The sequence below is a fragment of the Pseudophryne corroboree genome, assembly GCF_028390025.1.
Source record: "Pseudophryne corroboree isolate aPseCor3 chromosome 6 unlocalized genomic scaffold, aPseCor3.hap2 SUPER_6_unloc_1, whole genome shotgun sequence".
In the NCBI taxonomy this organism is placed as follows: Eukaryota; Metazoa; Chordata; class Amphibia; order Anura; family Myobatrachidae; genus Pseudophryne; species Pseudophryne corroboree.
Window position 1 is genome coordinate 35278 of NW_026967602.1, and position 14717 is coordinate 49994.

The following is a 14717-nucleotide window of genomic DNA, read 5'->3' on the forward strand; positions in this document are numbered from 1 at the left end:
TGAAGATTAATAAAGTAATATAAGGATAAGCACATGAGGGAAGAGGGCCCTGCTCGTGAGAGCTTACATTCTATATATGTATAGGTATAATGTTATTATACCAGTTTGTATAGAAAAGGGATTGTAGGGTGTTTCTGATTTTTCATTCCCAGGGTTCAATCTGATTGGCAGTGAAGGGTGAGATTTGTCGTTGCCGCGGCGTATCTAACTTACAGTCATTGCTATTACATGCAGCGCTTAGTTACCGGGGCACTCAGGGGTACACAACACCCACACTTTGGGGCAGATGTATTAAGCCTGGACAAGTGATAAAGCAGTGATAAATGGAAGGTGATAACGCACCAGCTAATCAGCTCCTGACTGTCATATTTCCCCGGTGTGTTATCACCTTCCAGTATCACTTCTCCAGGCTTCATACATCTGCCCCATTGTTCTTCCTCTCATTATTCATACTCATAACGAGTTCTGGTAACAGGAGGAAATGAGAGAGATGATATCAGCCACTAATATAATAAGTATCAGACACAGGAGTGCAGAATACAATGTAACAACTGATAATGGGAGATGTGGCTCTGTGACCACTGGAGGGCGCTCTGGTATTAGAAATCAGCAGCACTCACCTCCTCCTCCATGTCTCACCCTTAGTCAGCTGTCTCACCCTGTACCTAGCAGTCTCTCTCCCTCCCCTCCATGCTCACATTCCCTCTCCCCCAGGAGAGACCCCGCCCTGCACTCTCCTCCTCCCCCATCTCTCTGTCACCTCCTCCTAACAAGGGAAAAAATAGTCTCAGCACAAGAGAAACACAAGGAGAGAGAGAGAGGCTGCCAGAGGGGGGGCCCCCAACAACTACACTCTGGGGGGAGGGCAACAAGGTAGGAAACTGCCCCAGGATGCACCCCCTTATCTTTCAGCAGTCACGTCACATAGAGTGACCCCAACTTCTTCCCTGTCACCCCCTCTCTAACTTTCCTCTCACCCCTCTCTCTTTCCTTTCTCTGTACTTTACACCCCTAACTCGTTCCCATCCCCTCACTCCCTACGTGCCGCTCCCTTCTCCCATAACTCGCCCTACTTATACCCCTTTACCACCCCCTTACTCTAATGTACACTTCTACCCCACACTCTCACCCTCATGACTATATTTACCCCTCTGCGATCACCCTGTGTCACCCCTGCCCAATGCTCTAAATCTGCTTATCTCTTTCCTCCCCATACACCCCCCCCTCGCCCCCTCACCCCCCCCCTTCCTGTTCTCAACACTTCACTTTTGTCTCTACTTTTCCACTTTTCAGACTTTTCTCAGTCTCCCCATATTGTATTTTGTATCTCATCGTGTCCAAAGTATGTCTCTTTATTGCCCATAGTGAATCGGTATGTCTCTTTATTGCCCATAGTGAATCGGTATGTCTCTTTATTGCCCATAGTGAATCGGTATGTCTCTTTATTGCTCATGGTGAATTGGTATGTCTCTTTATTGTTCATAGTGTGTCTCTTTTTACTTATTGTTTAGGGTAGAATTATTCCTAGTTACTTCTCCATCTGTATTCCTCACTGATAGGTAGTATCTATTTCTCACTGTCTGCTCTCTCATTCCTCACTGTCTCTTAGTGTCTCTTTATTCCTCATTGTCTCTCAGTATGTCTCTTTATTTCTCATAGTGTCTCAGTATGTCTCTTTATTCCTCATTGTCTCTCAGTATGTCTCTTTATTCCTTGTGGTGTCAAGTATGTCTCTGTATTCCTCACTGCCTCTTAGTATATCTCTTTTGTTCTTTGTGGTGTCTCAGTAAACTACAGTATGTCTCTTTATTCCTCATTGTCTATCAGTATATCTCTTTATTCCTCGTGGTCTCTCAGTATGTCTCTTTATTCCTCATTGTCTCTCAGTATGTCTCTTTATTCCTAGTGGTGACTTGGTATGTCTCTTTATTCCACATAATCTCTTAGTAAGTCTCTTTATTTCTCTTGGTCTCTCTCTGTATGTCTCTTTATTCCTCGTGTCGCCTCAGTATGTCTCTTTTTTCCTAGTGGTGCCTCAGTATGCCTCTATTCCTCATGGACCGATAGACTGCTCATTGTCTGGCTTGGCTGAGCTGTTTCCATATCGCCTTTATTCTTCTCCTCTCCTGACCACCTCCGGCACCTCTCTCTCTCTGTACAGTATATGATGAATCAGACCTCAAATTCCTCAGATGGTTCTAAACAATAAGTTTTATGTAATATACAGACCGCACCCGATCAGCGTCTCCACCAGCCCAACCCAGCATCCTCGTCTCTACAGTCTCTCCGTCTATCCTGATATCAGCACAGCCACAAGATATTCATCCACTGGGGTAGACAGTCAGCTAGGCCCAACCTACCAACCCAGTATCTTCACCTCCACAGTCTCTCCACCTCTCCTGATATCACCCTTCATCCACTGGGGTGGTCAGTCAGCTAGGCCCAACCTACCAACCCAGTATCTTCACCTCCACAGTCTCTCCACCTCTCCTGATACCACCATTCATCCACCAGGGTGGTCAGTCAGCTAGACCCAATCTACCAACCCAGCATCCTCTCCTCTACACTCTCTCCACCTGTCCTGATATCACCCTTCATCCACTGGGGTGGTCAGTCAGCTAGGCCCAACCTGCCAACCCAGTATCTTCACCTCCACAGTCTCTCCACATGTCCTGATATCACCCTTCATCCACTGGGGTGGTCAGTCAGCTAGATCTAATCTACCAACCCAGCATCCTCGTCTCCACAGTCTCCCCTACTGTCCTGATATCACCATTCATCCATTGGAGTGGTCAGTCAACTAGACCCAACCTACCAACCCAGTATCCTCACCTCCACAGTCTCTCCACCTCTCCTGATACCACCATTCATCCATTGGGGTTGTCAGTCAGCTAGACCCAACCTACCAACCCAGCATCCTCACCTCCACAGTCTCTCCACCTCTCCTGATACCACCATTCATCCATTGGGGTTGTCAGTCAGCTAGACCCAACCTACCAACCCAGCATCCTCACCTCCACAGTCTCTCCACCTCTCCTGATACATAGTAACATAGTATCTGAGGTTGAAAAAAGACAATTGTCCATCAAGTTCAACCTATTTGTGGTCTCCCATGCACAATGATTTGTCTAAAATTATGACTGATGCTGATTTCAGCCGTTGCATTTTATCCCTTTTTATAATAACTATAGTACATGACTATGCACCATAACCCTGGATATCCTTATCCATGAGGAATTTATCTAACCCATTCTTAAAGGTGTTGACTGAGTCGGCCATTACAGCTCCCTCAGGCAGGGAATTCCAAACATGTATCGTCCTTACCGTGAAAAAGCCTTTACGCCGTATTGTGCGGAATCTCCTCTCTTCTAATCTGAGCGAGTGTCCACGAGTCCTATGTGTTGATCTGGCCAAAAACAGGTCCCGAGCTAGCTCTGTGTATTGTCCCCTTATATATTTGTAGATGTTGATCATATCCCCTCTTAGTCTCCTCTTTTCCAGTGTAAACATTCCTAGTCTTTCAAGCCTTTCATTGTATTCCAGTGTCTCCATGCCCTTAATTAGTTTGGTTGCCCTCCTCTGAACCTTTTCTAGCTCCAGGATAACCTTTTTGTAGTACGGTGCCCAGAATTGTACACAGTATTCAAGGTGTGGCCTCACTAGTGATTTATATAACGGGAGTATAATACTCTCGTCCCTTGCATCAATTCCCCGTTTTATGCATGCTAATATCTTATTAGCCTTCTTTGCTCCCATCCTACTTTGGGAACTGCTGCTTAGTTTGTTATCTATGAGAACACCTAAGTCTTTTTCCAGTACAGAATCCCCTAATTTTACCCCATTTAGTAGGTAGGTGTTATTTTTGTTCTTGCTACCACAGTGCATTACCTTACACTTGTCTGTGTTGAAGCGCATTCTCCATTTGGCTGCCCATGCTTCTAATTTAACTAAGTAATTCTGAAGAGACTCTGCATCCTCCTCTGTATTTATAGCCTTACACAATTTGGTATCATCTGCAAAAATTGACACCATGCTCTCTAGACCTTCTGTTAGGTCGTTAATGAAAATATTGAACAATAGCGGTCCTAATACCGAGCCTTGCGGCACACCACTTAGCACTTCAGTCCAAGTTGAAACAGATCCATTAACCACAACGCGCTGCTCTCTATTATCTAACCAATTCTTGACCCAAGTGCATATTGTGCTTCCTAGCCCTATTTCTTGTAGCTTGTAGATAAGTCGCATGTGTGGTACAGTATCGAAAGCTTTGGCAAAATCTAAAAAGATTACATCCACCTCTTTACCCTGATCGAGGTTTGCACTTACTGTTTCATAAAGTTGGTTTGACAGGATCTGTCCTTCACGAATCCATGCTGATTCCTTTTAATGATTTTATTGGCTTCAAGGAACTTCTGAATACTATCTCTTAGAATACCTTCCAATACTTTCCCCACTATAGATGTAAGACTAACTGGTCTATAATTACCTGGTTCAGCTTTACTTCCCTTTTTGAATATAGGCACTACTTCCGCTATACGCCAGTCTTTGGGAACCATACCTGATATTACTGAATCCTTAAAGATAGGTGAATACCATTGGGCCCTGGTGACTTATTCTTTAAATGTTTTAATCGGTCACAGACTACTTCCTCGCTTAAATAAGTACCTATCAGTGGGATATTCTCATTATTGAGATTATATGTTAGTCCCTGAATTGGGTCCTCTCTAGTGAATACTGTTGAAAAAAACTCATTTAGTGTGTCCGCTATGTCATTATCATTTTTGCATAAGACTCCCGACTTGTCTTTTAAAGGGCCTATACTCCCCTTCTTTAATCTCTTGCTATTAATGTATTTAAAGATATTTTTGGGATTCTCTTTGCTTTCCTTTGCTACTAGTTTTTCTGTTTCTACTTTAGCCGCTCTTATTTCCTTTTTGCTTATTTTGTTACAGTCCTTACAGTGCTGAAATTATTCTGCATTCCCTTCAGATTCGTATTTTTTAAATGCTCGCCTTTTCTTGCCCATAAGTTTCTTAATCTTTTTGTTAAGCCACATCGGTTTATTATTTTGAATCCTTTTTCTGCTGCTCATAGGAATACATTTTAGAGTATTTTTAGCTATGAATACCACCATTCATCCATTGGGATGGTCAGTCAGCTAGACTCAAACTAGCAACCCATCAACATTAGATCTCAATCTATCTCAATCAAATGCCTTCCTGAGTAACAGGGCAAACACGCTGCAACCCACCTACCAGACCATAAAACAACTACTAATCTTAGTCTTTCCTAGCAGTCCCAGTCTGTTCAATCTTATCCACCATTTCAGTAGTCGCCATCATCTTCATGTCAGCCAGTGACAATGCAAACAGCATGGCATGTACAGTACTTCCTCTGCCCAATCCTGCTTCGGCACCACTAATGGTCACACACTGAAAAATCTGTTGCATCTTTGCATCTTACCATTAGGGAGATGATAAATAACCATTTGCATTGTAAAACTCCAACACTAGGTCCACCATTACATAAATCATTATATAAAACTAATCTCCAATCTAACACCAACCATTGGCCGTTGTCTCTTACCCAACATCATATCCATCAGCTGCCATCACTTACCATTACTATGTCTCAGTTACCAGCAGCCACTTACTCATCATTGCTGGCCCAACCTTTTACAGATCCTTCCCAGGGGGAGGTATAAAACCGCGGAGAGAGATAAAGTACCAACCAATCAGCTTCTAACTGCCTTGTTACAGGATGCGTGAAAAATGTCAGCTAGGAGCTGATTGGTTGGCACCGTATGTCTCTCCAAGGTTTGTCACATACCCCCAGTCATTTGTTTATCCTGACCTCCTATCCAGACTCCCCAGTCTTTTACTCCGAGTCTCAACCTCCCAGTTTATTGGCCAACACACGTACTGTAACAACACACTCTGAATCAGCATGACAATGACTGGCCAAACAACGTAACTGATATTTGATCAAATCTATTTTCCCACCATGCTGATGCAGTGTGAGAGTAATGAGACAAGGGTTTATGAAATAAAGTATTTGCATACAGTACAACTTACTGTAGGTCTTAGGCACGCAAGGTATGGGCTGCAGTTGTGGCGGGAATTATAGGATGGAAAATGCAAGTGTAAGAAGAAAGGAGTAGAAGAAATGGTGGTAAGTGCAGAACACTAGGCCACCACCACCAGCTACCACCACTGACCTACCACCACCGGGCCATCACCACCACCAGCCTACCACCACCGGGTGACCACCACCAGCCCACCACCACCAGCCACCACCACTAGCCTACCACCATTGGGCCATCACCACCAGCCCACCACCACTGGGCCACCACCTTTGGCCCACCACCACTGGGCCACCACCACTGGCCCACCACCACCACCAGCCCACCACCACCAGCCACCACCACCAGCCTACCACCACTGGGCCACCACCACCAGCCCACCACCACTGGGCCACCACCACCGGCCCACCACCACCGGGCCACCACCACCATCCCACCACCACCAGCCTACCACCCCTGAGCGACCACCACCAGCCCACCACCACCAGCCTACCACCACCGAGCGACCACCACCAGCCCACCACCACCAGCCACCACCACTAGCCTACCACCACTGGGCCACCACCACCAGCCCACCACCACCGGGCCACCACCACCATCCCACCACCACTATCCCACCACCACCAGTCTACCACCACCAGCCTACCACCACCGGCCCACCACCACCGGCCCACCACCACCAGCCTACCACCACCCGCCCACCACCACCGGCCCACCACCACCGGGCCACCAACACCGGGCCACCACCACTGGCCCACCACCACCACCAGCCCACCACCACCAGCCACCACCACTAGCCTACCACCACCACCAGCCCACCACCACTGGGCCACCACCACCGGCCCACCACCACCGGGCCACCACCACCATCCCACCACCACCAGCCTACCACCACCGGGCGACCACCACCAGCCCACCACCACCAGCCACCACCACTAGCCTACCACCACTGGGCCACCACCACTGGGCCACCACCACCGGCCCACCACCACCGGGCCACCACCACCATCCCACCACTACTATCCCACCACCACCGGCCCACCACCACCAGTCTACCACCACCAGCCTACCACCACCGGCCCACCACCACCGGCCCACCACCACCAGCCTACCACCACCGGCCCACCACCACCGGCCCACCACCACCAGCCTACCACCACCGGCCCACCACCACCACTGCCTGTAGCACAATTATACCTGAAACTCACGTTATTATCAGGACAACACTTTCAGTTATTATATAAAGATCATTGCCCCTATGGTAAACATTTACTTGCACTGTTATTACTAGAGATGTGCGGCTGGCACTTTTCATGTTTTGGTTATGGTTCTAATTCCCCGTTCGAGTTTTGGTTTTGGATTGGTTTTGCCAAAACTACCCTTTCATGTTTTGGTTTTGTATCTGGATGATTTTTGAAAAAAACATAAAAACGGCTAAAATCACAGAATTTGGGGGTAATTTTGCTCCTACGTTATTATTAACCTCAATAACATTCATTTCCACTCATTTCCAGTCTATTCTGAACACCTCACACCTCACAATATTGTTTTTAGGCCAAAAGGTTGCACCGAGGTGGCTGGATGGCTAAGCTAAGCGACACAAGTGTGCGGCACAAATCCGCTCATCACTAACAAATACCCGGCCCATCTAGGAGTGGCACTGCAGTCCCACTGCACTAATGGCGGATACCGGACGCACAGCTAACACCAGCATAGTTGTTATGGCCTCAGTAATCCACTTTTCAACAGGGTATATATATATATATATATATATATATATATACTGTATATACGGCAGTATCACTGGAATTATATGGCAGTACTACTGGACATATATGGCAGGATCACTCGACTGGACTTATACACCAGTACCACTGGAATTATACGGCAGGATCACTGGACATACACAGCAGCACTGGACATATGGCAGCAGAGGACACCACCACTGAGGACGGAGACACGCCTTCTCTCAGCACACTCCAATGCCGGAGTGAAAATGGCGGCAACGCGCAGCTCCTTATATGGAATCCAAACCCTGCAAGACTCTGACAGCGGGATAATGACATTAGTATTGTAGTTATTACACACTGGAGGCACCAGATATAATACATGCGGTATCTCAGCTGCTTCCAGCTGCTTACTGAGTACAGAACAGGCGTTTACCGTGTCTCTGTATGGACAGGTATTCTAGCTGATTATTAGGCAATTATATTACTTATGTATCAACCTGTGAGTCTAAATCTCCTGTGGTCCCAAACTTCCTACTGATATTCAATGCCCTATAATCATTCAGCAGACGCCGACCACGGCTGACCGATACCACCCACATCAATGCGTAATAGTTTGGTGGGTGTGCAGGAGGCCATCCAAACTTTGCCATTTATTTAAAGGGGCAATCATGTACAAGGCATGGTTTAGCTTTGTACACGATTGCCCCTTTAAAAATAGTCACCATCCTGCATGACCGCCGAACGCGGACTTCATTACATTCCACCCAACGTGTGTGCTCTGAAATCTGCATTTATCAGGGGCACGTGGCAGCTGGGTCACCCTCTGTCAAATCTTCCTCACTGTTATGTGGTGGATGTTATCATTTCCCAAAACACCTGCCCCTGACTCAGGTTATTCATTCACTTATTTATGACTAGTTATTTATATAGCGCACACGTAAGGCCTGGCTTATGTGTGTACGCAGTGGGTGACTATCACGCAATGAGGCGATTATTATCAAACTGCGCATGTTCTGCGACCGCAGTGTGCATGTGAGAGGGTGACGTGTTCCCGCTCACATTGCGGACCTTGTCGCAGAGTGACTGACAGAAAGTGGCCGTTTGGCGGTGGTAACGGGGAGTATAACGGGAGGGGTTGGGAAAACGCCGGTGTGTCATGGCCGCTTACCGGGGCATGTATCTGCTGATGGCTGCGTGATCGTACGTGGAAACACATGCCGTCTGAGCCGCTACTGCTGTGTCCTGTCTGCATAGCCGTAGACCAACCCTTAGCACCGATGTTCTCCATAATTGTGTATAGTCCACTAATGTGTACGCAATTGCGATTGACACACCAGTATATTTTTGGATTGTGGGAGGAAACCGGAGAGCCAGATGGAAACCCACGCAAGTACAGGGAGAACATAAAACCCCCACACAGATATGGCTTGATGGGAATTGAACCCAAGACCTCAGTGCTGTGAGTCAGTAATGCTAACCATTACACCAACCGTGTCCAGTAACTGTGCATTATGTATTCTGCACCAAGAACCTAATTACTACCTAAATATATATTGTGTAATAATATTAAGGGCAGCGGCCATATTGTCTCTCTCTCTACCGATAGCCGCAATTAGCTCCTCACTGCGCCTGTATAAAGGGGGGTATTCAAGATTGTTACCAAACCAAAAAAGCACACTAATAGGTAACACCATGCTGCACTGCAGGTGGGGCAGATGTAACATGTGCAGAGTGACCTGGGTAACCCCATGCTAAACAGCAGGTGGGGCAGATGGAACATGTGCAGAGAGAGTTAGATTTGGGTGGGGTGTGAAATCTAAATTACAGTGTAAAAGTAAAGCAACCAGTATTTTACCCTGCACAGAAACAATATAACCCACCCAAATCTAACTATCTCTGCACATGTTACATCTGCCCCACCTGCAGTGCGGCCTGGTTTTACCCAATTGATAACTTTTTTGCTTTGCTGACAACTCTGAATAAGACCCAATGCACGCTCAGTCAGACACCTCCTAACCTACATAAGTCATCCCGACTGGTTTATCCGGGATTTCTAGTGACCATAACAAGCGGCTCCTCCTGTGAGAAGGTTTAAACAAATATTGTTCCTGTTCAAGTCAGAGGCGGATTCTGAGAGTGTGTCTTATTGCACCTGCAGGAGGCGTAGCGTTACCCTTATTGCACCTGCAGGAGGCGTAGTGTTACCCTTATTGCACCTGCAGTAGGTACAGCGTTACCCTTATTGCACCTGCAGGAGGCACAGCGTTACCCTTATTGCACCTGCAGGAGGTACAGCGTTACCCTTATTGCACCTGCAGGAGGCGTAGTGTTACCCATATCGCACCTGCAGGAGGCGTAGCGTTACCCTTATTGCACCTGCAGGAGGCACAGCGTTACCCTTATTGCACCTGCAGGAGGTACAGCGTTACCCTTATTGCACCTGCAGGAGGCATAATGTTACCCTTTTTGCACCTGCAGGAGGCGTAGTGTCAGGGGCTGACTGGCAACTTTTAGCCTTGGGGGCAAGTCCAGAGCACTGGCCCATAAGTAATGGCGCCATCTTAAATGGAGGTTTTTTTGTTTAAAGACATATTTATTAATAAAAAGAAATTAGGCCTGGTGTAAATTATACTTTAATATAAATGTATGAGTGCGGCCGTGGCTTCAGCAGCGATGTGTAGTGCAGGGGTGGCCAACCAGGCAGTGGCAAAGAGCCAGATAAGATCTATAGTCAAGGGTAACAGCCATATCATGCGCGCGTGCAAAAATGGGGGCGTGGCATAGTTGTCACAAAGCCACATCCCATTTTTATGCGCACACCATTCGGCTTGACGTTTGTAGGAGTATGACCTTGTGGCATAACCCCATTCTAAGTGCCACATACAACTAAAGCCCCAGTACAGTGCCACATACACACCAAACACCAAAACATGGGTGCCTACACAGTGCCAGATACATATATGCCTACACAGTGCCAGATACATATATGACCCCACAGTGCCAGATACATATATGACCCCACAGTGCCAGATACATATATGACCCCACAGTGCCAGATACATATATGACCCCACAGTGCCAGATACATATATGACCCCACAGTGCCAAATACATATATGACCCCACAGTGCCAGATACATATATGACCCCACAGTGCCAGATACATATATGCCCCACAGTGCCAGATACATATATGCCCCACAGTGCCAGATACATATATGACCCCACAGTGCCAGATACATATATGACCCCACAGTGCCAGATACATATATGACCCCACAGTGCCAGATACATATAGACCCCACAGTGCCAGATACATATATGACCCCACAGTGCCAGATACATATATGCCCCACAGTGCCAGATACATATATGACCCCACAGTGGAAGATACATATATGTCCCACAGTGCCAGATACATATATGCCTCACAGTGCCAGATACATATATGCCCCACTGTGCCAGATACATATATGCCTCACAGTGCCAGATACATATATGCCCCACTGTGCCAGATACATATATGCCTCACAGTGCCAGATACATATATGCCCCACTGTGCCAGATACATATATGTCCCACTGTGCGAGATACATATATGCCCCACAGTGCCAGATACATATATGCCCCCACAGTGCCAGATACATATATGTCCCACAGTGCCAGATACATATATGTCCCCACAGTGCCAGATACATATATGTCCCCACAGTGCCAGATACATATATGACCCCACAGTGCCAGATACATATATGCCCCACAGTGCCAGATACATATATGACCCCACAGTGCCAGATACATATATGACCCCCACAGTGCCAGATACATATATGACCCCATAGTGCCAGATACATATATGACCTCACAGTGCCAGATACATATATGCCCCACAGTGCCAGATACATATATGACCCCACAGTGCCAGATACATATATGCCCCACAGTGCCAGATACATATATGACCCCACAGTGGAAGATACATATGCCCCACAGTGCCAGATACATATATGCCCCACAGTGCCAGATACATATATGTCCCCACAGTGCCAGATACATATATTCCTCCACAGTGCCAGATACATGAATATCCCCACAGTGCCAGATACATATATGTCCCCACAGTGCCAGATACATATATGCCCCAACAGTGCCAGATACATATATGCCCCACAGTGCCAGATACATATATGTCCCAACAGTGCCAGATACATATATGTCCCCACAGTGCCAGATACATATATGTCCCCACAGTGCCAGATACATATATGCCCCACAGTGCCAGATACATATATGTCCCCACAGTGCCAGATACATATATTCCTCCACAGTGCCAGATACATGTATGTCCCCACAGTGCCAGATACATATATATCCCCACAGTGCCAAATACATATATGCCTCCACAGTGCCAAATACATATATGTCCCCACAGTGCCAGATACAAATATGTCCCCACAGTGCCAGATACATATATTTCCCCACAGTGCCAGATACATATATGTCCCCACAGTGCCAGATACATATATTCCTCCACAGCACCAGATACATATATGCCCCACAGTTCCAGATACATATATGTCCCCACAGTGCCAGATACATATATGCCTCCACAGTGCCAGATACATATATGTCCCCACAGTGCCAGACACATATATGTACCCACAGTACCAGATACATATATGTCCCCACAGTGCCAGATACATATATCTCCCCACAATACCAGATACATATATGTCCCCACAGTGCCAGATACATGTATGTCCACACAGTGCCAGATACATATATGTCCCCACAGTGCCAGATACATATATGCCCCCACAGTGTCAGACACATATATGCATCCACAGTGCCAGATACATATATGTCCACACAGTGCCAAATACATATATGCCTCCACAGTGCCAAATACATATATGTCCCCACAGTGCCAGATACATATATGCACCACAGTGCCAGATACATATATGCACCACAGTGCCAGATACATATATGTCCCCACAGTGCCAGATACATATATTCCTCCACAGTGCCAGATACATATATATCCACAAAGTGCCAGATACATATATGTCCCCACAGTGCCAAATACATATATGCCTCCACAGTGCCAAATACATATATGACCCCACAGTGCCAGATACATATATGTCCCCACAGTGCCAGATACATATATGTCCCAACAATGCCAGATACATATATGTCCACACAGTGCCAGACACATATATTCCTTCACAGTGCAAAATACATATATGCACCCACAGTGCCAGATACATATATTTCTCAACAGTGCCAGATACATATATGTCCCCACAGTGCCAGATACATATGTCCCCACAGTGCTAGATGCAAATATTCCTCCACAGTGCCAGATACATATATGTCCCCACAGTGCCTGATACATATATGTCCTTTACAGTGCCAGATACATATATGTTCCGCAGTGCCAGATACATATATTCCTCCACAGTGCCAGATACATATATGTTCCCCAGTGCCAGATACATATATGTCCCCACAGTGCCAGATACATATATGCCTCCGCAGTGCCAGATACATATATGTTTCCCAGTGCCAGATACATATATGTCCCCACAGTGCCAGATACATATATGTTCCCCAGTGCCAGATACATATATGTCCCCACAGTGCCAGATACATATATTCCTCCACAGTGCCAGATACATATATGTTCCCTAGTGACAGATACATATATTACTCCACAGTGCCAGATACATATATGTTCCCACAGTGCCAGATACATATATTCCTTCACAGTGCCAGATACATATATGTCCCCACAGTGCCAAATACATATATTCATCCACAGTGCCAGATACATATATGTTCCCCAGTGCCAGATACATATATGTCCCCACAGTGCCAGATACATATATTCCTCCGCAGTGCCAGATACATATATGTCCCCACAGTGCCAGATACATATATTCCTCCACAGTGCCAGATACATATATGTTCCCCAGTGCCAGATACATATATGTCCCCACATTGCCAGATACATATATGTTCCCCAGTGCCAGATACATATATTCCTCCACAGTGCCAGATACACATATGCCCCCACAGTGCCAGATACATATATTCCCCACAGTGCCAGATACATATATGCCCCCACAGTGCCAGATACATATATTCCTCCACAGTGCCAGATACATATATGTTCCCCAGTGACAGATACATATATTCCTCCACAGTGCCTGATACATATATGTTCCCCAGTGCCAGATACATATATGTCCCCACATTGCCAGATACATATATGTTCCCCAGTGCCAGATACATATATTCCTCCACAGTGCCAGATACACATATGCCCCCACAGTGCCAGATACATATATTCCCCACAGTGCCAGATACATATATGCCCCCACAGTGCCAGATACATATATTCCTCCACAGTGCCAGATACATATATGTTCCCCAGTGCCAGATACATATATTCCTCCACAGTGCAAGATACATATATGTTCCCCAGTGCCAGATACATATATGTCCCCACAGTGCCAGATACATATATTCCTCCACAGTGCCAGATACATATATGTTCCCCAGTGCCAGATACATATATGTCCCCACAGTGCCAGATACATATATGCCTCCGCAGTGCCAGATACATATATGTCCCCACAGTGCCAGATACATATATGTCCCCCAGTGACAGATACATATATGTCCCCCAGTGACAGATACATATATGTCCCCCAGTGACAGATACATATATGTTCCCCAGTGACAGATACATATATGTCCCCCAGCGACAGATACATATATGTCCCCCAGTGACAGATACATATATGTCCCCCAGTGACAGATACATATATGTCCCCCAGTGACAGATACATATATGTTCCCCAGTGACAGATACATATATGTCCCCCAGTGACAGA

General features: G+C 46.4%; 2 protein-coding genes across 2 annotated transcripts in view; both read left to right on the forward strand.

The window, feature by feature from the left end:
• The first annotated feature begins 775 nt into the window (after window positions 1–775).
• Window positions 776–14717, forward strand: part of LOC134985602 (phospholipid scramblase 1-like) — a 95780-nt gene continuing 81838 nt past the window's right edge. Inside the window, exon 1 of the mRNA XM_063950418.1 lies at window positions 776–873. The gene's annotated coding sequence lies outside the window, so the exon portion shown is untranslated. The remainder of the gene's footprint in view (window positions 874–14717) is intronic.
• Window positions 6557–7268, forward strand: LOC134985604 (uncharacterized; the record flags this gene model as incomplete). Its single annotated transcript, XM_063950420.1, has 1 exon — window positions 6557–7268. A coding segment is annotated over one exon (712 nt), but the record flags the coding sequence as incomplete, so codon positions are not given.